The sequence below is a fragment of the Kogia breviceps genome, chromosome 2 (assembly GCF_026419965.1).
Source record: "Kogia breviceps isolate mKogBre1 chromosome 2, mKogBre1 haplotype 1, whole genome shotgun sequence".
NCBI lineage: Eukaryota > Metazoa > Chordata > Mammalia > Artiodactyla > Physeteridae > Kogia > Kogia breviceps.
In genome coordinates, this window is record NC_081311.1 from 182,777,868 (window position 1) to 182,800,824 (window position 22,957).

At 52.0% G+C, this 22,957-nt stretch overlaps 1 protein-coding gene across 1 annotated transcript; it reads left to right on the top strand.

Moving 5' to 3' along the window:
- Positions 1 to 1,015: 1,015 nt before the first annotated feature.
- On the top strand, positions 1,016 to 21,862 carry VIL1 (villin 1). Its single transcript, XM_067027552.1, has 19 exons — positions 1,016 to 1,090; positions 1,425 to 1,499; positions 2,453 to 2,649; positions 4,005 to 4,113; positions 4,287 to 4,397; positions 5,990 to 6,192; positions 6,314 to 6,392; positions 6,618 to 6,716; positions 7,469 to 7,622; positions 8,190 to 8,290; positions 8,381 to 8,518; positions 9,118 to 9,276; positions 10,511 to 10,690; positions 11,279 to 11,424; positions 12,082 to 12,226; positions 12,669 to 12,857; positions 14,387 to 14,455; positions 15,937 to 16,077; positions 21,749 to 21,862. Exons 1-19 carry the CDS (start codon positions 1,016 to 1,018, stop codon positions 21,860 to 21,862), a joined length of 2,484 nt encoding a protein of 827 aa, XP_066883653.1.
- Positions 21,863 to 22,957: the final 1,095 nt, after the last annotated feature.

Sequence of the window (22,957 nt, forward strand, 5' to 3'; positions counted from 1 at the left end):
GTTGTTTCCACCTTTTGGCTATTGTGAATAGAGCAGCTATGAATTTCATGCACAAGTTTTTGTTTGAACACCTGTTTTTTTCAATTCTTTTGGGTGCGTACACTTTTCAACCCTTATTTATTCTTTGCTTTCTTTTTAAAAAAGAAAACTCTGTATGATGTGTATATACATATATATATATATATATATATATATATATATATATTTTAACCAGGCATGGCTTTTTTTTTTTTTTTCCGGTACGCGGGCCTCTCACTGTTGTGGCCTCTCCCGTTGCGGAGCACAGGCTCTGGATGCGCAGGCTCAGCGGCCATGGCTCACGGGCCCAGCCGCTCCGTGGTATGTGGGATCTTCCCAGACCGGGGCACGAACCCACGTCCCCTGCATCAGCAGGCGGACTCTCAACCACTGCGCCACCAGGGAAGCCCCAGGCATGGCTTTGATCAAAACTTTTCAGGAAGAAAAACTGTTTGGGTCTAGATCAAGAAGGGCCTTGATTGCCAGACTTTATGCAGCAGGTGATGAGGGCAGGTATTTCAAGAAGAATGACAAGATCAGAGCTGGCTGAGAAGGCTGGAGGATGGGCCCCTGGCCAGTCAGGGCCCAGGGTGGGGAACCTCCCCCAGGTCCCTGAGCCCCGGCATCGGGGCACTGTTGGGCTGTCCCAGGCTGGGCTGGAAGAGCGGCACTGAAACCGAGGCAAGCCCAAGTCTTCTTTTTTTTTTTTCTTTTAATATTTATTTATTTATTTTTGGCTGCATTGGGTCTTCGTTGTGGTGCGTGGGCTTCTCATTGCGGTGGCTTCTCTTGTTGCAGAGCACGGGCTCTAGGCACGTGGGCTTCAGTAGTTGTGGCGCGTGGGCTTAGTTGCTCCGCAGTATGTGGGCTCTTCCCAGACTAGGGCTTGAACCCGTGTCCCCTGCATTGGCAGGCGGATTCTTAACCACTGCGCCACCAGGGAGGCCCCTATGTCCTCTTCTTACTCTGACACCACTTCTACCCAGGCTCATCCGCCATGACCAAACTGAACGCCCAGGTCGAAGGCTCCCTCAACGTCACCACTCCCGGGGTGCAGATATGGAGGATAGAGGTGAGGACCAGCCTGGCACAAAGGGGGCTCGGCAGGACTGGGATGCACCAAGGGAAGGGAGAGCCCTGGGATTACTGACTGTCCTGCATCCTGCCCTGCTGGCATGTGAGCCCCTGGTGCCTGTCCCCAAGTGGCATCCCCACCCCCTCCTCAGGCACTGGGCACATCCTCTTGCTCCTTTTCCTCCCCACCCTCCTCACATCCATTCACCTTGTCAGTTTCCTCATGCCCTCTTCCTCCTGGCCTTCCTTTCCTAACTCTCCATTTGGTTAAGGGAGGCAGGGAAGCTGGGGGTCCTTGGGGGTTGACCCTCTGGCCTTCCTTCCCTCCCTAGGCCATGCAGATGGTGCCTGTTCCTTCCAGCACCTTCGGCAGCTTCTTCGATGGTGACTGCTACATAGTCCTGGCTGTGAGTGGGGGATGGGCGGGGGGTGGGGGCTGAGCAGAGAGCAAAGCTTACGGTAGCAACATAGAGGAAACTTGAGGCTGGGGGCAATGGGAACTGCTGCCTAACTTCACCCCGAGACAGCATTCACTGGGTGTTCCCAGCCTCGAGGTAGCTCCTCGGGGTCAGAGAGGTAAGAGGCTCTCCCTGCCCTTGGGCTGTGAGCTCCCAGCTGGGGTGACCATCTGTGGATTTACAGTCTTGGGGGATCTTCTGAACTGGTGGGAGGTCACTCTACCTTGAGCCCATGTTCCCCAAATCCATAGTCAACTTCATTTCACCTTCTTGGTTTCTTCTACATCTTGTATTGTTAACGTATTTGTACTTTTCCTTATATTGATTCACTTTTAAAATTTAAATCCATTTATTTAAAAGCTTAATATCATTATCATGAGTGGAACACAGTGTCCCGTGTCACAAACAGAAAGTAGCTATAAAATATTTCCGTAATCAGGGACTTCCCTGGCGGTCCAGTGGTTAAGACCCCGTGCTTTCACTGCAGGGGATGTGGGTTCAATCCCTGGTCTGGGAACTAAGATCCTGCATGCCCGGTGGCGTGGCCAAAAAAAAAAAAATTCCATAATCATTTCACATATACATTTCATTGTATACCACCCAATCACCTATCAGACCTCTGATGGTCCGTGCACATCACTTTGGGAAATGCTGTAGTCCAACCAAGCTATTTCCAAGATGAGATGAGGAAGGCCTGGGTGGGGGAAGCCACTTGCCCCATGTCTCAGAGAGTCTGACAGAACTGGGGCCATGATGCAGGGCTGCTGATCACCAGTCCCATGAACTTCCCCCATGCCAAGCTCCCCTGTAGCCCAGGCCCCACAAGCTTGTGAAGCAGGGAGGCAGGGAGAGGGCTGTGGGAGCCCAGAGCCTCGGGTACACTGGACATGTCCTCTCCCTAGATCCACAAGACAGGCAGCAACCTGTCCTATGACATTCATTACTGGATCGGCCAGGACTCGTCCCAGGATGAGCAAGGGGCAGCTGCCATCTACACCACACAGATGGATGACTTTCTGAAGGGCCGGGCTGTCCAGCACCGCGAGGTCCAGGGCAACGAGAGCGAGACCTTCCGAGGCTACTTCAAGAAGGGCATTGTGTACGGAAGGGCACGCTACAGGCTTGGGAATGGAATCGGGGCTGGGGAGGGACACCAAGGATGGGGGGCAGACCTGGGGCTGGAAAGGGAGCCTGAGACTGGGGGGGGAGCCCATGAGAGTAATTTTTGTTCACCTTTCTAATCTTTCACCCCCATTTCTGCTGCTGCCCTGTCCTTGGTTTTCATCTCTCTGAGTGTGTCTTTGGCTGCCCCGGAGGCCATTCTGAAATTCTGTAACTCTGCATACCATGAATTTTTGTAAATCAACCCCTATTTTGAATGTCCTGGAGAGCTCAGCACCAAAGGAGGCCTTCCAGGGCATCATATCAAGTCTCCCCACTGGCCAATGAGCATATGACTGCTCCTTCTTTCTCTAAAGAAACCTTTCACACTAAAATCCAGATTTCCAGCTTTTCTTGAAAAATCTGAAGTTCTGATCTCCTGGCTTTTCCCGTGGAAACACACCGTCAGGAGCCAAGTTGCTACTGACCTCTAGGATAGGCCAGGATTTCTCCAGTTGGCCACAGTCCCCACCCTTCCCTTTTGTCTTGCTCTCCTTCTTTCTACACTCATAGCAGCAGTCCACTCCTTTGAGCACTTGAGGTGGTACCTCTCCTGGCTTAAGTCTGCTTGGGCTGCCATAGCAAAATACAAAAAATACAAAAACCAAAAAATAGACTGGGTGGCTTAAACAACAGAAATTAGTTTTCTCACAGTTCTGGAAGTTGGAAAGTCCAAGATAAAGGCGTCGGCTGATTTGATTGCTGGTGAGGGCTCTCTCCCTGGTTTGCAGATGGCCACCCTCTCACATGTTTCCTCACATGATGGAGTGTGAGCAAGCTCTCTAGTGTCACTTCTTATAAGGGCATTAATCCAATCATGAGGTTCCCACCCTTATGACCTCACCTAGACCTCATCTAATCTATTACCTCCCAAAGACTCCGTCTCCAAATACCATCACATCAAGGGCTAGGGCTTCAACATATGAGTTGGGAGGGGACACAATTCAGTCCATAGCATCTCCCCTCTTTCCTTCACTTCAGTCCCCTGTCCTTAGAGTCCTATCCGGTCCTTCCACATTACCGCATTACCATGCACAGGGCTCTCAACAGAGTGAGGCATCTAGGGTACAGACTCCAAAGAGGCACTCACTGCCAGGGTCATGCAAATTGAGGCAATAGACTGACCTTGCATGGCCCTGAGAGTCTGTGCCCGAGGTGCCTCATGCACCTCCCTAGTCCCAGCCCCAGCCCTCAAATGGCCCCTGTGGCAACCAGGTACCCAAGATGTGGGAGGACGGGGACCTATCACACCTCCCAGCCCACTCCCTTGGGTCAGTTCACATCTCTTCACAGGATCCGGAAAGGGGGTGTGGCTTCTGGCATGAAACAAGTGGAGACCAACTCCTATGACATCCAGCGGCTGCTACATGTCAAGGGCAAGAGGAATGTGGTGGCCGGAGAGGTGGGCATCGACCAGGACCGTGGGCGTGGCCTCCTCTCCCCGCTCCCAGCCTGGGTGGAAAGCAGAGGCTGAGGAGGGGTGAGGGGCAGAGAAAGGGTGAGGAAGAGATGATGGGTGATGGGGGTGATGGATGGGGTCTGAGTGGGGTCTGCGCCTGCCCCATGGCTCTCCAGGTGGAGATGTCCTGGAAGAGTTTCAACCGTGGGGATGTTTTCCTCCTGGACCTCGGGAAGCTTATCATCCAGTGGAACGGGCCAGAGAGTAACCGCATGGAGAGACTCAGGGTAACCGTGCTGGTGCACCACCCCTCCCCCCAAATCCCACCCTGCCCTGACCTGCCCCTGCACCCAGCACCCAGCCTCCCTCCCAGTCAAACTTACCAGACCACTGCCACAGCCCAAGCAGCCCCCATTTCCCCAGGCGTCTCTCCCCTGACTGTCCAGGGTGCTGTGTGAAGGTGGATCTGAGTCTTCACGTGCATGGGGAGAGCTATGCGTGTTGGAGTTCGCGTGTGTGTACCCTGGCTGCTCCACTCACGTCTAATGAGTCCCTGTTGTGTGGCAGACCCTGTGCCAAGCATTGGGCATCTGGTGGTGAATGAAATGGGCGGCGCCCAGCCCTGGCTCTGGCCTCCAGCTGGCCGTCCAGTGGGGAAGACAGACATGGAGGGCGATATTGGAGAAGTGAGAGGTGGGGAGTGTGGTGCTGAGGGTTCTGAGAGTTCTAAGAAGGCTTCTGGCGGGGAGGCGGGAGAGAAGTGGCTGGCGGGGAACCTCCTAGCTCAGCCAGAGCACAAAATGAGGGCTCTGGGGAGCTTGGAGCAGAGGGCGGGTGGGTCTCATAGGACATGTTATGTGGTCAGAAGTCTGTGTGAGAGGGTTGGGTTTTGTTCTCGGTGCCCGGGAGGCCGTTGAAAGTCACTCTGACTTTTGAGAAGCGAGAGAGAGTGGAGGGTTTGAGGGCGCACGGGAGCACGGCTGGGAAGGTGGAATCACGGGACTTGTGTGTCAGACTGGGGGTGACGAGAGAGGGGCGAGGCAGACGTCAAAGGCTGTGCTTTTTTGTGGGGATGGATGGAGTCCCATTTCCTGAGATGGAAAGATCAAGAAGCAACAGAGTTGAGGAGAAAATCAAGAGTTCGGTTTGGGACATCTTAAAAGGGGGTTATCATGGGAGTTGGAGAAATAAGATGAAAACAGAGGGCTGGGCAGGAGACAGATATGCATCTGAGCGCAGAAGCCTTGGGACTGGGGGAGAGGGCCTGGGGGGAGTGGAGAGAGAAGGGGACCGGGGTGGAAAGGCCAGTAACTGAGCAGTAGACTCTGGGCAGAGGAGGGTAAGGCAGCCCTGCGTGTGAGTGTGTGTTTGGACATCTGTGTGAGCACATGAGAGACTGCTGTGTGTGTGTGTGAGTGTGTGTGTTTGGGTGTACGTGTGAGCACATACGTGAGCCTCTGTGTGTGTGTGTGTGTGCGTGTGCGTGTGTGTACACGGCTTTGGGGCAGAGACTGAGGACTGTGATCTTCAGGGCTCAACTCTTATGCAAAACTGTGAAGTAAAATCACAAATTTCAAACAATGTCAAAAACGAAGGCCCCCCCAAAAAAAAAAAAAAAAAAAAAAACCGAAGGCCCAGCAGGTCCCCTCCAGACCCTCTCCTGCCCAAGAGGAAACCTGCTCTTCCTGGGGTTTTTGCCTGATTTCCTCCCATGCACCTAAAAAGCCTGGTCCCCCATCAAAAGGGAAGGGCCGGGCAGGTGCCTCCCCCTTGGGGCTGCTGTAGGGGGCTGGGCTCTCTAGGTGTGGTTTGGGGTGGCAGACACTGCCCTGTCCCCTGCCCCCCGCCAGCCTTCACGGGTCCCGGGGCCTCCCTGCAGGGCATGACCCTGGCCAAGGAGATCCGAGACCAGGAGCGGGGTGGGCGCACCTACGTGGGCGTAGTGGACGGGGAGGACGAGAAGGCCTCGCCGCAGTTGATGGAGGTCATGAACCACGTGCTGGGCCAGCGGAATGAGCTGAAGGCCGCCGTGCCAGACACGGTGGTGGAGCCGGCGCTCAAGGCCGCCCTCAAGTTGTACCAGTGAGTGCCCGGCTGCCTCTGGGCTCCTCTTGACCCTGGGGGACTTCCTGAGGGAGGATTCCCCAGGTGAGGGCCCGGGACCCCTCCCCGCCCTTGTCTACGCCGTATGTTTGTCCTGCAGCGTGTCTGACTCAGGGGGAAACGTGGTGGTCAGAGAAGTCGCCACGCGGCCACTCACGCAGGACCTGCTCAGTCACGAGGTGAGAGGGTCCGGAGGCCGCCCCCAGACCCAACTCCCATCAGCCCCCTGCCCGGCCCCTGCCCACTCTCCCCCAAGTAGGAGCCCAGGGGCCAGGGGCCTGGGGTGGTGGTGGAGGGGCAGGTGGCATGTGAGGGGAGGCGGCCTTGTGTGCCTGCTGCTCTCCCAGCCCAGAACCGAGGGCGCCCTTAGGCTCTTACCTTGCGTCCTTCTCTCCCACCTCCAGGACTGTTACATCTTGGACCAGGGGGGCCTGAAGATCTACTTGTGGAAGGGGAAGAATGTCAATGCCCAGGAGAAGAGGGAAGCCATGAGCCAGGCACTGGTGGGCCTGGGCGTCAGGGAGGAGAACTTGGAGGAGAAGTCAGAGAAGCCGACTCCAGCAGGGAGAGGGCAGCAGGGTCAGGGCCAGGCACAGCCCCAGGCAGAGGCCAGGGAAGGCTCCGAGCCTGATTTAGCTCCAGGGGGTCTGGATATCCGCTCCGTAGCCATCTTGGCAGGTCTCTGCATACTGCATAGCCAACCACCCGGCAACCTCGGGGCCTCTGCAGAATGCGGGCTCCCACCTACACCTTGGCTGGGACAAGGGAGGGAGAAATGGAGGCTGGCCTTCCTACAAGAGGGGGTTGGGTCAGCATGGGGCTGAGGCCAAGTCAGAGTTTGGGGTCCCTGTAGGAGTTAAGAGTCAGTAATTCTAACTGGCTTGGGGTCAGCGTTGGATTGGGGGGTGGGGTTCAAGGTTGGAGATGGAGGCTAGGTTCAGGTTTGGGTCAGATCTGACCTTGGGGTTGGGGTCACAAGTGGGTTTTGAGGTTAGTAGTGGATTCAGTGTTGAGGTCAGAGCTAGGTTGGAGGTGGTGTCGAGTCTGGAGTCTGGTTTGGCCTTGGGGTGGGTGGGGGTCAGAGCAGGGTTAAGTTTGGGGTCAGCTTGGGACTGTGGTAAGATTCTGGTTTGGGCTTGGGACTGGGGTAGATTAGTGGTTGGGTCTAGTTGGGGTTAGAGCCAGGCTTTGGCTTTCACTAGGGGGTGGGGGCTGGGGGAGGGACACAGGCCCAGCCACCTCCTTCTCTTCCCAGAACTTTATCAAAGCGAAGCAGTACCCACCGAGCACGCAGGTGGAGGTGCAGAATGATGGGGCCGAGTCAGCCGTCTTTCAGCAACTCTTCCAGAAGTGGACAGTGCCCAACCGGGCCTCAGGCCTGGGCAAAACCCATGCCGTGGGCTCCGTGGGTGAGGGTTGGCCCGAGGCAGGGTGGAACCAGAAGCCGGGAGCGGGGCCCAGAGAGCACAGGCCTGTCTCCTGCCCTCCTTCCTGAACACGCCTCTTGCATGTGCACTTTCACCCTGGCTCTGGACTCCACAGGTGGGGTGGGGACACAAAGGGACTTGGAGAAACTCAAGAGTTGTCACAAAAAGGGAGCTGAGAACAGCCTGACTTTCATTTGGAGTGGGGTTGGGTCTCCTTGGAACCCAGAAAACTTTAGTCTCCCGGACAATATTCGACAAGGGCAAGCTCCATGCCAGGCACCTGGGGGAGGAGGAAAGGGTTGTCCTTTCTCTGGCTGCTCTGGGAGGCCCCGGTGAAGCATGAGCCTTACTGGAGGGAGATGCGGTTCTGTGTTATAACTCTGCCACTCTCTAGCTGCATGACCTTGGGTCAGCTACTGAATCTCTCTAGCCTCAGTTTCCTCATCTGTCAAATGGGTCTAAGAATTATAGCTTCCGCTCAGGGCAGTTGTGAGAACCTGGGGGAACTCAGCTGGTGACACTGGGTATCATGATTCCCCCTCGCTCCAGCTAGGGTGGAACAGGTGAAGTTTGATGCCACGTCCATGCACGTCCAGCCTCAGGTGGCTGCCCAGCAGAAGATGGTCGACGATGGGAGTGGGGAGGTGCAGGTATGGCGAGGGCGGAAGGTGGCCCGGGATGGGTGGGGAGGGGTTGGCAGAGCCTGTCCTGGATTTCACACTAGCCGGTACCTGCCCCAGGTATGGCGCATTGAGGACCTAGAGCTGGTGCCTGTGGATTCCAAGTGGCTCGGCCACTTCTATGGGGGCGACTGCTACCTGCTGCTCTACACCTACCTCATTGGCGAGAAGAAGTACTACCTGCTCTACATCTGGCAGGTCAAGCCCCACCCCACCCTGTCCAGAGCATAGCCAGCTCAGCTCCCCCTCCACTATACCCAGGCCAAGTGGCCATTGCGCTTGAATTGAATCTCTCTGGTGATGGGGATTTCACCCCTTTTCTATCTCGGAACTGCTTTGGCTGTGAGATCCCACTGACACTGAGTATCCCCACGCCAACCCTTTCCCCTTTTGATTCTCGGAGTCTCTCTTCCAACTCCCATTCCCCTTATCTGCTCTGACGGTGGGTTTCTATGTCCAGATGTGAGGGAGCAGGGAGATGCTTGGGTGCTGGGGTTGAGTGGTGTGGTAGCCATGGTGTTTCCCTGAGAAAGTTGCCGTAAGAGGGAGAGGAGGTTTGGGGTCAAGGTGGGTCAAGGGTGGACTGGGGCTGGAAAAAGATTAGGTGTGGGGCTGGGATCAGAACTGAGGTCTGGGTCAGGTGGGGATTTGGGCTGTGGCCGGGGTGGGGCTTGGTGGGGAAGACAGTTGGTTTTGGGGCCGGGCAGAATTGGGGATGGAGTTGTGGCTAAGGCTGGGGACGGAGTCAGGATCGTGGGCTGTCCTCATCCTACCCTTTCCATCCCGCTCATCCCCAGGGCAGCCAGGCCAGCCAGGATGAAATCACAGCCTCGGCCTATCAAGCGGTCATCTTGGACCAGCAGTACAACAATGAACCAGTCCAGATCCTGGTCCCGATGGGCAAGGAGTCACCTCATCTCATGTCCATCTTCAAAGGACGCATGGTGGTCTACCAGGTGTGGCTGCTGGACCGGGGTGCCTGGCAGTACCTGCAGCTGAGGCGGGGTGGGCATCCAGGAGATGGGGAAGGGGACATGGGGTGGGAGCAGGGCTAGGGTGAAGCCCATTCTCCCTAGGAGAGGACTGTTTGAGGCTCCATCATCTATGTGGGATGGTAATCGAAACAGCAATTCAGTATTTTTAAAAATCCGTTTGATAAACACTTAGCACATAACATACAAGTACTGTTTCTCTCTATACCCCTACTCCTTGGGGCCTCTCCATGAAAAATGAAATTACTGTGGCTGGATCTGCCTAACGATGGACCTGTCTAAAATGCACTGGCGGGCTTCCCTGGTGGCGCAGTGGTTGAGAGTCCGCCTGCCGATGCGGGGGACACGGGTTCGTGCCCCGGTCCGGGAGGATCCCACATGCCGCGGAGTGGCTGGGCCCGTGAGCCATGGCCGCTGAGCCTGCGCGTCCGGAGCCTGCGCTCCGCAACGGGAGAGGTCACAACAGTGAGAGGCCCGCGTACCACACACACACACACACACACAAAAAAAAATGCACTGGCGCCTTCTGACATAATGGAATAGCCGTCTCTTGCATTCCTTTAAGCAGTAATCTGGTTATTGAGCACTTACCAAGCATACAGCCCTCTGCAAAGCGCCAAGGGGGAGAAAAATGCCATGCTAATGCTGTTTACCATCTTGCTGGGCAACCAGTGAACCAACAGCCCAAGGCACTGTGTGCTTAAATGCCAGAAATATGTTGCATTCAAAGGGGAGCATGCGTACAGTAATCAGGGAATAGGCATAGAGTCCATGATGGAAAGGGGGTTTGGAGGAGGTCTTGACATTGGGGTCAGAGTTAAAGAGCTCCACAGAGGTAAAATGAGGGCATGCGATGCAGGGGCACAGCCAGGACAAAGGCCCAGAGGAAGGGCCCCGTGGGGAACAGTGAGAAACTGGCCAAGCTAAATGGAGGGTTTGGAGAGAGCTGAGAGGTGACTCTGGAAAGGAAGTCTCCACCTTCAACATCAAGGGCCGCGCTGAAAGCTGGGCTCTAGTCTGTAAGCCAGATGAAAGTTTCAGTCAGGGAAGCACCCATGACCAAAGCACTGTTTTGGCAAGACTATCGTCTGGTGATGGTGTAGAGGACCAGGGTGGGCAGCAGACCCACCCAACCTCTGTCGCCCCTCTAATCCCGCATAACCTTCACTAAGTTACTCCTGCCCCTCTCTCTCTGCAGGGAGGCACCTCTCGGGCTAACAGCGTGGAGCCTGTGCCCTCCACACAGCTGTTCCAGGTCCGGGGGACCAGCACCAACAACACCAAGGCCTTTGAGGTCCCAGCCCGGGCCGCCTCCCTCAACTCCAATGATGTCTTCATCCTCAAGACCCCGTCTTGCTGCTACCTGTGGTGTGGGAAGGTGTGTGCAGGGTCCAGCAGCCTCCCCCCACCCGGCGTGCATCTTGGCGGTCCCCCGGCCTCAGAGCAGCCTCCCCGTGTGGGTCAGGGCAGGGGCCTCTGGCCGGGTAGGTCCCGCTCTCCGGTTTCCCTGACGCCTCTAGCCCTGCCTCGCTCCTTCGCGGCGCTGGGTCGGGCCATCCTGATTCTCCGCCTCTGTGTCCGAGTAGGTGGCTCTCATTCCGTTTGTCTCTGGACACCCCTGTCTGTCCCCGTGTTGCTCTGCCTTTATGTCTTGGGCTCTCTCACTCTCCCTGTGCCTGTAGCTGCCTCCCCGTTTATCTCTGTCAGGAGGATTCAGTCTCTTGGAGACTTCCTCCTGCCCAGTAGGAGTGCAGACTGTCTTGTCTCCTCTGCCATCCTTTGGAGCATCAAGGACAGAGGAGAGGTTGGGAGAACTGCCCCTGCCTGGGCTGTGTGCGTGGGCCGCTGATCCAGGAGAACCTCCCAGACCTGGGAGCTCTGGGCCAGTGAATGTGGTGGAAGGAGGGGGGGAGGCGTGGCACTGGAGATGGGCTCCCCCAGCACAGCCGACCCCCCCTTTTCCCAGGGCTGTAGTGGGGACGAGCGGGAAATGGCCAAGATGGTTGCTGACACCATCTCCCGGACCGAGAAACAAGTGGTGGTGGAAGGGCAGGAGCCGGCCAACTTCTGGATGGCCCTGGGCGGGAAGGCCCCCTATGCCAGCACCAAGAGGTAACTCCCAGGTCCGTCGACCGCCAGCTCACTTTGCGAGCCTGGAGAGCCTCCCGGCATCTCCACCCGCATGGCCCAGAGCCTGCAGCAGGTATGGGTTGAGAACTCTGCATGCCAGGCTCTCAGGGCTGCCAGGTGAGTAAGGGGCAGCCCAGGCCCTTGGAGCCTCTCAGGCACTGGGGCTGTGTCTGTGCTGCTTACCATGGAATGCCGGGGGCCTGGTAGGGATATTTCCACAGCCATAGAAGGCAGCTCAAAGAGAGGGGCAGGGCTATAGGTGTGCCCTTTGGGAAGAAGATGCCAGGGTCCCAGCAGCTCCTGTCCTTCCATGCTGCCACAGGACCCAGATGCTGAGGAACACAAGCTGTAAACCCTCTTTTTCTAAAGAAGGTCCATGATCCACTATTCCCCAGTTCAAAAGCAAAAGGGCATGTACCACCGTAGCATCAGGAGGAATAGAGGGAAGATATCAGGAAGAACTTCTTAACAGGACTATAGAAGAGCCACTGAAATGTATGTCCTGGAAGATTGGTGGGAATTTCTCCCTTGGAGAGCTCCTGGAGTCTTGGGAGGACTCGGGAACTTTTGTGTGATCGGAAGAAAGAACATTTTCCTAGGAGACAGGCTTTCCAATGTGATCTCCTCTCCACCTTGCAGGCTGCAGGAGGAAACCCTGGTGATCACACCTCGGCTCTTTGAATGTTCCAACCAGACCGGGCGCTTCCTGGCCACAGAGATCCCTGACTTCAATCAGGATGACTTGGAAGAGGATGATGTGTTCCTGCTAGATGTCTGGGACCAGGTAGGTTTGAGGCCTGGGGACCTCCCTTCCCACCACCTCAATCCCCAGAGCCGAGAAATAGAGGCTTTAGGATAGGTAAGGTTTGACGTTTTCTTGGCTCCCATATATGTTCTCCCTGGGAGTGGTGTTATGAGCCTAAGAAAGAAGAATGCAAGTAGAGAGGAACATGCCTGGAGGGACTGCAGGGCAGGATGTATTCTTCTCCCAAAGTCCAATTCATTTCATGAGGCAGAGGAGTGTTTTTGAGGGTCTTTGGCTCTGGAGAGGCTGGGAGTCACACATCTGCAGAATATCTAAGTAGAGGGCATGTGTCCAACCTCCATTTCCAGAGGCAAAATCAAGGCCTGATGTGGCCTGCCCAAGGTCAGGGTCCACTTCTGGACATCTGAGCCTGGGGGAGCCGAGGGAGGACAGGAAGGACTGACTCTGGGATGATCCACAGGTCTTTTTCTGGATTGGAAAGAATGCCAATGAGGCCGAGAAGAAAGCTGCAGCCACCACGGTGCAGGAATACCTCAAGACCCACCCCAGCGGCCGGGACCCCGAGACCCCCATCATTGTGGTGAAGCAAGGACACGAGCCCCCCACATTCACGGGCTGGTTCCTGGCTTGGGATCCCTTCAGGTGGAGTGTGAGTAGCCCCAGCCCACCTGCTCCTTCCAGCCCTGTGCATCCTTCAAGGCACAGCAAGAGCAGGGTGGGCTCCTGGCTTTTCTGTTCATTGTGATGGACGACTTGTGATATACCTGTAAAGGGGTTTGAGGAGACTTAGAATAAACAGTAAGGCTGCAGCAAGACCATTAAGGCCCGTGGTGAGGGAGAAGAAAGGAAATCTATCAAAAACCTAGCCTAATGACAGTGTCTTGCTTGTGTACTAGATTTAGCTCAAAGCTCTTAGACATTATTAGTAAGAGCTGTACTGATTATTTAAATGCAAATTAAAATTTGCATTTAAATTGATTTCTTTAAAATTAAAGAATTGATTTCTCACTAAATTAATGAATTAAAGAATTAAAATTAAGGAACTGATTTCTCACTAGTCACATGTGGCTGGTGGGTACCATATTGGACAGCACAGAAAAAGAACATTTCCGTCATCATTGCAGAAACTTCTATGGGACAGCATTGGTGGGTCCTCTGAACATGTCAGCTCTAAAGGAAAGTGTCTAAAGATGGATGTCTCCTGGAACCAAATTCTAAGCAAAATGGGTCCTATATGTGGTCCTTACCTGAGGGACGGTGAATCAGATTTCCACAGGATTTTCTAAACTGGTCTCAGATAGAAGCAGAGGGCAGCTCCTCAAAACGGAACCCCAGTGAATGTTCTCTGAAGGAAGGAGGAAGGCTAAGGTAGAATGAATGTTGGCCTGGTGGCTTTGGGTACATGAAATTGACACAACAGATGAGATTAGGGAAACAAAGCTTAGATTAATTTCCTCAAATGTGTTTAAACAAATTCAGTGTTTGATGAGCTAAGTTTAGTCTTGATGATGGATTCAAACAAATCTCAAGGCGGCACACCTAGATGCCAGAAATTCTCAAATCCAGGTCAGTGTCCCAAGTCAACAACTCTGGCAGGTCTTCCCCCACCTCAAGTCTGTGCTGGTGTCTCATTCATTCACTCACTCAATCATTTATTCATTCACTCATTCATTCAGTCAGCATAATTGGAGCTCATAATGTGCCATGCTTGCTGCCAGGCCCTGGGGATGTGGAGGCGGGGCTCCCCATGGAGCCAAGGTCCCCTCTACTCCCTTCACTCCTCTGTGGTAGGGTCCCCTCCAGGCTCTGAGAGGAGCCCCCCAGTTCTCCAGGACCCCTCAGTCCCCCAGAGCCTACACAGTGTGGGCGGGGGTCTCTCAAGACAGTGTGCGGCTGCTTAGACCCCGAGGGTGGGGAAAAATCATACTTTTCATTCCCATGTTGGGCCAAGCAGGGCAAATAGTCCCCTGCCCCAGCGTGTTACCCGTCAGCCCTTCGTGCTCATCCTTACCATCCAACCTCCTTTTTCAGGGACGTCCTCCAGCCTCCCCCTGAGCTCCCTCATCTCCTTCTCATCCCCAGGCCCTAGGCCGCTCTTCTTTCAAAGCCTGAAGGAAAATATTCTTCCGTCTCCTCTGCTGAGACCCAGGTCTAATTTGTTACTTACTTTACCTGCAGAACACCAAATCCTATGAGGCCCTGAAGGCGGAGCTTGGAAACTCTGGGGACTGGGGCCAGATCACTGCTGTGAGTACAGGGCAGTTGGCGGTGGCCATTGACAATGGTCAGACCCGTGAGAGCTGAGAAAGCTCCATGGAAGATGCCAGGGTCCTCTGCTTCCTTTCCATTGTTCCCGCCCACTTCTCCTAGAAGTTCTTCTTGTTGTTTAACTTCAATGCCTCTAGCTCTTTTGTCTCCTCCATTCCCTAGTGAAATGGTTCCCAAATTTTATCATGCATAAGAGTCTGGATCGGGCTTCCCTGGTGGCGCAGTGGTTGAGAATCCGCCTGCCGATGCAGGGGACATGGGTTCGTGCCCCATTCCGGGAAGATCCCACATGCCGCGGAGCGGCTGGGTCCGTGAGCCATGGCCGCTGAGCCTGTGCGTCCAGAGCCTGTGCTCCGCAACGGGAGAGGCCACGACAGTGAGAGGCCCGCGTACCAAAAAAAAAAAAAAAAAAAAAAAAAGAGTCTGGGTGATGGGGAACTAGGGGATGGGGGAAGCTTATTAAAATGCAGATTCCAAGGTCCCACTTCCCGAAATTCTGGTTTGTAGAGTTGGACTGGGACCCAGTAATATGTGTATTTTTCACAAAAGGCCCACGTAATTTGATGCAGTTAGTCCACAGATCACACTTGGGGAAATAATGATTTCTCTACTATCATTACCGTGGGGAGCCCTTCTCTGGGTAGAATAACCTTTTCCTTCGATGTTTCAGTTAGCTCATGGAAATGCGTTCCGCCTACAGGCCTAGGATGCGGAAATATGAAATCAAATAAGTTCACAGGCCTGTAGGGGCAACAAGACCAAGTAGACTCTGCAGAAGTGTGTCCAGAACATGAGAGCAATTTCCCAAGCATGCTGGGTTACCAGCAGATAACACATGTGTCCCCTCAGCCTCACCCTCAGGCTGGGAACCCTGTGGCACTCAATAAACCCTTCTTGGTTGACGGGTGGTGCAGGCGGGAAAGCATAGATAGATAGGTCAAGGCTAAGTGAATTTACGGATGACGGTTTCACAACAGATAAGAGAAAGAGGGTCATAAATGTCCAAGGTAGACCTCGAACATCAGGGTAGCCATGGAGAAGTTCATAAGGCATAGAACAAAGCAGTCATCTAACACCAACTGGCTCTGGCTGAATACAGACCGCCAAGCTTTAGCTCATGGGTCCTGTCCAAAGTGCCATGTTTTTATGAGTGTGTGTATGTGCGTGTGGACGGTGGGAGGCGCGCGGGTCATGGAAGCCTTCTTCTTTGTTTTTGCTTTTTTTTTTTTTTTTTTGGCCACACTGCGAGGCTTACGGGATCTTAGTTCCCTGACCAGGGATTGAACCTGGGCTCTCGGCAGTGAAAGCGCCAAGTCCTAACCATCGGACCGCCAGGGAATTCCCATGGAGGGCTTCTTGAAGGAGGTCCCCTAGGGTCAGTGTTGACTTCAGAGAAAAAGTCAGCCTGGGAGGCAGCCACAAGCCAGCTGAACTAACAGTGTTTTCCTTTTCTTCCCTAGGAGCTCACAAACCCTAAACTAGACGTGTTCAACGCAAACAGCAATATCACTTCTGGGCCTCTTCCCATCTTTTCCCTGGAGCAGCTGGCGAACAAGCCTGTGGAGGAGCTTCCCGAGGGTGTGGATCCCAGCAGGAGGGAGGTGGGTCAGACTGAGAAGGAGGACGAATCTGATTTAGTCAGAGATTTCCTCCTGAAAGGTGAACGGGAATTATTCAGGCAGAGTGGGTTACTCTTGGAGAAGGGAACAGTATACACGAAGCCCAGAAGTAGGAAGTAAACACAGCTCGGGCGAAAGGACGAGGTGGCCAGAGCGGTGGGGTGTGTGGAGCTGGGGAGGGGCGGCTGATAGGCGGGCGGAGGACTGGGCAGTGCCTTCTACGCCAGGCTAGGGGTGGGCGGTGTCCACTCTAAAAGTCAAGGGGAACCATTATGGTGAAGCAGGGGAGTGGCTGTCAGGTTTACGCTTTTCAAAGACCACTCTAGTTGCTCAGTGAAGAATGAACTGGAAGGTGGCCAAAGCAGCAGCCACAAGTCAGGCTGAGAAGTAGACGGGAGCCTAGGATAGATGGTGGCAGGTGGAGGTGGGGGTGGGTGGAGGGAAGGAGAAGGTTTAGGCAAATATTTCGCAGGTTAAGTCAACGACACTTGGTAATGACCGGATAAAGGTTGTGAGAGGGGAAAGTTGTGTCATTTTCTGAGATAAAAATCCTGGGTCAGACCCAGCTTAGAAGGGGACAATCATGAGTTTAGTGGCAGCCATGTCGTTTGCAGCACCCAGGAGACATCCTGGTTGAAATACATGTTTGGCGGGCTGGCAATTCAGAGCAGCACCGGGGAGGAGACTCACTGGCACAGGGTCCATCACGTAGCTGCAGCTGCTGTCTGTCTGGACCACTTGTGGGAGAGAGTTTGGCAAGAAGGGCTTGTTAAAAAACACATTTCTGGACTTCCCTGGTGGCCCAGTGGTTAAGACTTTGTGCTTCCACTGCACAGGGCACGAGTTTGATCTCTGGTCAGGGAAGTTCCGCATGCCGTGCGGTGCGGCCAAAAAGAAGAAGAAAACAAAGCCCACATTTCTAAGTATTCATTCCCACTTCATGAAGGTCTAAAATAGACTGCAGGGCTTCCCTGGTGGCGCAGTGGCTGAGAGTCCGCCTGCCAATGCAGGGGACACGGGTTCGTGCCCCGGTCTGGAAGATCCCACATGCTGCAGAGCGGCAAAAATTAATTAATAAATAAATAAATTTACCTTTAAAAAAAAAATAAAATAGACTGCAAATCTAGACTGAGAGGGTACTGAGAGAAGAGAAAATTTACTCTGTGTATAATAAACCATAAAGAAGTCTTAGAGATAAATTAATGAATCTACAGAAGTGAGATGACCGTTTTCTCCAGGAACATCTGTTATGGGTTTGGGCCAGATATATGCATAAGTGTATTGTTTCCAGAACATTGCATCCTGCCCGTCACCTTTAGAACCCTTTTATGCATCCTCTCCCACATCCACCCATGTGTCCTCACTGTAAAATTGGGATGATCCCAATATCATATAATATTATTCATAATAATGTTACAAATATTATTTGCCCAGCCCCTGGTACATAGGAAGTGCTCTATACATGTAGGCTGTTATTATCATTGCTTGCGTTGCACCTGAGAAAACTCAGACCCAGAGCGGGGAAGTGACGTGCCTAATGTGATGTAACCAGTCAGTAGCAAAGTCAGAGCGAGAATCAGATCTTCTGAGTCCCGATGTTACTGTCATATCATGTAGCACAGAAAAAGTATTTCTAAAGGGAAAGGCAGCCAACATTATTGAAGCAGGTGATTAAGAGGGGGCTAAATACTGACATTATATTTTGTTGATAAGGCTGTGGAGAAACATATATTATTCTGTTGGTGTGAGGGCAGAATGTTACAACCCCTGTAGAGGGGAATTTTGCAATATCTAACAAAGTTAAATATGCATTTACCTATTTTAAAAAATGGAAGCTAAGTAGATCGCTAATTTTGAATATAACAAAAAGAATCAAGACAACCCCACCATGGTAGAAGCAGTCTAAAAAGTCTTAGATTCTTTTAAAAAAATCAGTTGCTGCTGATTTCTTTTTTTAATTGTGGGAGTAGCGTGGATTCTTGCAGCAGAGCTGTGGGCTCCATGCCAAGTGAGAGAGTGGACAAGCTCTCTGGCTGCTCCAGACGTAGAGGCAGTAGCAAGAGGGTAACCTGTTTGAGTACCGATGAGTAAACCACAGAGAGGCGGATGTGGGCATGGGTGAGGCCAGTAATCAGCTGTAGGATCGCAGGGTTCAAGAACACGACCAGTGGAAAGATACAAGTCCACTGGGATGGGCAGTCCCTGCCCTCTAGCCTGGGGGTCAGAGTCCAAAAGTCTCAACCAAGCTGCAGAGCCAGCTTGGGTGGGACAGAGAGAGGGCACCTAAGGCACTTGCAGACCATCGAGATGGCAGCCACAGCTGTGAGGGACCTTCTTCCGAAACAAGGTGCTCCACTGCCCTGCCTTGGGGAGTGGGGAGGGCTCCCAGGAGCCTTGAGCACAAAATGCCCAGAGGTGGGATGACAGGTTAGAAAACTGGGGCTTCAGATCCACCTGAGCTTGAAATCCATCTACAGGTGTTTACCAAGAAGCTGTTCAGTTCAGGGCTCTCTGAGGGAGTCAAAAAAACATTCTCCAGGGCAATCCTGCATAGCAGAACAGCCCAGATTAAAAAGAAACCTGTTGCTCTCACCCCGACTCTGTCCCCTTCTGGTGCCTGGGGGAGCAGAGATGGAGGTGGGAGATGCTCTTTTCTAACAATTTGAATTTGGGGTTCTTACCTGAGTATGCCTTGAGGATACTGGCCAGCTCCCAGCAGTTTCACTACTGTATCATGTTTGAACTGGGAGCAGAGGTCATTTCAGTCTTATGGCTGAAGAGACCCAAGGTCTAGAAAGGTGACTCCCAGTCGTGATTTTCAAACCAAGAGTGAAAAGGTAGAATTTTGCTGTCTAATCTTCTAGATTATCCATAGGATGAGAGAAGCTGGTACATGTCATTTACTCAAATATTTTGTTTTCCACTCAATAGCTAGGCAAAATTTGACTCTAAATTTGTTTCGCGGCTTTCCTAGCTTCTTAACATCTTTCCCCTCACCTCAGTTGTATACCTGCTGCTACCTGCCTCCATCTCTAAGCAAAACCTGTTCCCACAAAATAATGGCTGATGCATTCACAGTGGAATATAGAAGCCTGGTGAGGTTTAACCAGGAACATGTTGCCTTTTAACTAGGAACAAACCTAGAAGCCAAGAGAGATGAAGATAACTATAACGGTATAATTCAGTCACCTGTGAGCACAGTAGTATACTTCGCCGGTCTGGGAGGGAAAGATGACCTTTACAGGATCCCTGAAATCACTCAGGAAAGGGGGTGCGTGTGGTGCAGTGGAGCATGTATTGGCATCAGATGACCTTAACTTTCTTTTTTTTCCCCTTTTTCAAAAAGTATGGTAAGGGCTTCCCTGGTGGCGCAGTGGTTGAGAATCCGCCTGCCGATGCAGGAGACACGGGTTCGTGCCCTGGTCCGGGAAGATCCCACATGCCGCGGAGCAACTAAGCCCGTGAGCCATGGCCGCTAGGCCTGCGCGTCCGGAGCCTTTGCTCCACAAAGGGAGAGGCCACAACAGTGAGAGGCCCGTGTACCGCAAAAAAAAAAAAAAAAAAAAAAAAGTATGGTGAAATATACATAATATAAAATTTACCATCTTAGCCATTTTTAAGTGTACAGCTCAGTGGCATTAATAAACACATGCACATCATTGTGCAGCCATCAACCCTGCCCATCTCCAGAACTTTTTCATCTTCCCAAACTGAAACTCCGCCCCATGAAACAACTCCCCCATCACCACTCCTCCCCCAACCCCTGGCAGCCACCATTCTGCTTTCTGTCTCTGTGGGTTTGGCTCCTGTAGGAACTGCATGTGAGTGGGCTCATACAGCAGGTGTCTTTATGTGATGGGCTTATTTCACTCAGCACAGTATCCTCAAGGGTTCATCCATGTTGTAGCAGGTGTCAGAATTTCCTTCTTGTTTAAGGCTGAATAATGTTGTTGTATTTATATACCACTTTTTGCTTATCTATTCATCTGTCAATGGACACTTGGGTTACCTCCACATTTTAGCCATTGGGAATAATACTGCTATGGACATGGGTGTACAAATCTCTCTTCAGGACCCTGATTTCAATTCCTTTGGGTATATACCGAGAAGATTGCTGGGTCATACGGTAATTCTTGAGGCATACCATACCGTTTTCCATAGTGGTTCCCAGCAATGCACAAGGGTTCCAGTTTCTCTGCATTCTTGCCAACACTACCGTTTTCTGTTTTTGTTTTTTGTTTTGTAATAGCCATCCTAGTGACCATGAAGTAGTATCTCATTGCAGTTTCGTTTTTTGTTTCCCTGATTAGTGATGTTGAGTGTCTTTGCATATGCTTATTGGCCATCTGTATGTTGTCTTTGGAGAAATGTCTAATTAAGTCCTTGCTCTTTTTTTTTTTTTTTTTTTTTTTTTTGTGGTACGCGGGCCTCTGGCTGTTGTGGCCTCTCCCGTTGCAGAGCACAGGCTCCGGACGCGCAGGCTCAGCGGCCATGGCTCACGGGCCCAGCCGCTCCACGGCACATGGGATCCTCCCAGACCGGGGCACGAACCCACGTGCCCTGCATCGGCAGGCGGATTCTCAACCACTGCGCCACCAGGGAAGCCCTCTGCCCATTAAAAAAAAAATTAATTTATTTTTGGCTGCATCATCAGAAAATAGTTGCAAGTCATCAGATATATGACTTGCAACTATTCTCCTCCATCTGTGTGTAGTCTTTTTCTTCCCCAGGCATGTTTGTTTATTTGCTGCACTGTACGCCATGTGGGATCCTGGTTCCCCAACCAGGGATCGAACCTGTGCCCCATGCATTGGGAGCACAGAGTCTTAACCACTGGACCACCAGGGAAGTCCCTGTGTGTCGTCTTTTGATGCACAAAATTTTTTAATTTTCATGAAGTCCACTTTTTCTTTTTTTCTTTTTTGTCTGTGCCTTTGGAGTCACATCTAAGAAATCATTGCCAAATTCAATGTCAGGAAGCTTTTTTTTGTTTTTTTAAATAAATTTAGTTACTTATTTTTGGCTACGTTGGGTCTTCGTTGCTGCATGCAGGCTTTCTCTAGTTGCGGCCAGCAGGGGGGCTACTCTTCGTTGTGGTGTGTGGGCTTCTCATTGTGGTGGCCTCTCCTGTTGTGGAGCACGGGCTCTAGGCACGCAGGCTTCAGTAGTTGTGCCTCTCGGGCTCAGTAGTTGTGGCACATGGGCTTAGTTGCTCCACGGCATGTGGGATCTCCCTGGACCAGGGCTCGAACCCGTGTCCCCTGCACTGGCAGGCGGATTCTCAACCACCAGAGAAGCCCTCTCCCATTTATATAGAGAGGAAAACTAAGACCTAGAAAGAGAAGCAACATTTTAAACAAGCTAAGTCAAATGTGGTAATTCTTATTTCAGGGTTAGTGTGAACTTGACCCTGGTCAAAACAAAAGGAGCTCTATCTGCCTCATGCTGTTACCGTCCTTTTCATTATGTTCCAAATTCAGGGATCAAATCTCTTGGACCTCAAAATGCCACCTCCCCCCTTCCCATCCCTTTCCTGGCTCTCGCAACATTGACTGTTTTTGCTCATTTGATTTCTGTACACACCTATATGACTCAACAAGTCGAACTCTGGCAAGAATGTGACCTTTGCCCTCTGGTCCCTCTCCTCTTCTAGGAGCACCTGTCTGTTGAGGATTTCACCAAGGCCTTGGGGATGACTCCTGCTGCTTTCTCTGCTCTGCCTCGATGGAAACAACAAAACCTCAAGAAAGAAAAAGGACTATTTTGAGAAGCAAGAGTAGCTGTGGTTTAAAGCAGTACCCTACCCCGCTTGCAGAGCTTCATTTTGTTATTACTGGTATTAGTCCTATATTAATGGAAGTGAAAATTTACAGTTGTACCTGTGAGCAGCAGTCTGTGGCAATGCCACCTCTGTTTAGTAATCTACCTATTCCTCCAGAAAGATGATTCCTCCATAAGGAGCCTGTGGTCCCAATTTCAGCTCTGAAGAAGGTGGTTGCATTTTTTTTTTTATCCTGGGTGTTGCATTACTTTTAAACCATCCTGTTTTAGAGCTTTCTCTTCTTAGAAGAGCAGCCCAACACTTGATGGAAGAGCCTTCCCTAGGCTTTTATCATGACTCATTTTTAATTATGGCAGGTGGGCTGAAGCATTTTGCAGTTTTACATCTTTCCGAGAGCAATGGCTTTTCCTTTTCACATATACTTTTCCTACTGCCTTCCTCAGGTGATGTTAAAGGGGACCCATTCTTTGAAAGAGCTGAACGGCCCAGGTGATGGCCCTATTTAGGTTTCACAATACTCACTAACCAGTATCCAGCGAGAGCAACATACCCACTAGGCCGAGGCTTGAGGCCTAACAGCAAGTATGAAATATGAAATGCAAATGCTATTTCACCCCCCTCTCTGGTACTCTTAATAGTAAGGCAAAGGAAGAGCACAGTTAAGGCCCGTGCTGGGTTTAGAAACTGTTGTCCAGAACCTCTGCAAAGCTGCACAGGCTCCTCAGATGAAATCCACCGGATGTTGGAGCTGACTCAGCCATACCTGGTTTCCCATCCCATTCCCTTTAAGGTGTAACAGTGCGCTTGAAAGTCCAAATCAGAAGGCCAAAAGAAGGTGATTTCCACAACTTCAACAACTGGTTAAGTGTCTGCAAGAATATGTCCTTTTCAGAAATAACAGTTGAACCAGCACAAGGTTAATAAAGGCTTTAATTTCACACACAGAAAACTCTATGCATAATTTAAAAAGGAAACAAAAACCGTACAGGGTACAGAGGAACAGTTCTGCTAAAACACAGATAAAGTGCCGCTCCATACAAAACAACATAAAGAATCAGAATCAAAAGTCACTCTGAACAC

Coding starts and splice junctions, on each gene's coding strand:
- VIL1 (XM_067027552.1), top strand. CDS start 1,016: ATGACCAAACTGAACGCCCAGGTCGAAGGCTCCCTCAACGTCACCACT. Junction 6,393..6,617: donor AGGACCTGCTCAGTCACGAG/GTGAGAGGGTCC, acceptor TCCCACCTCCAG/GACTGTTACATCTTGGACCA. Junction 16,078..21,748: donor TGGATCCCAGCAGGAGGGAG/GTGGGTCAGACT, acceptor CTCCTCTTCTAG/GAGCACCTGTCTGTTGAGGA.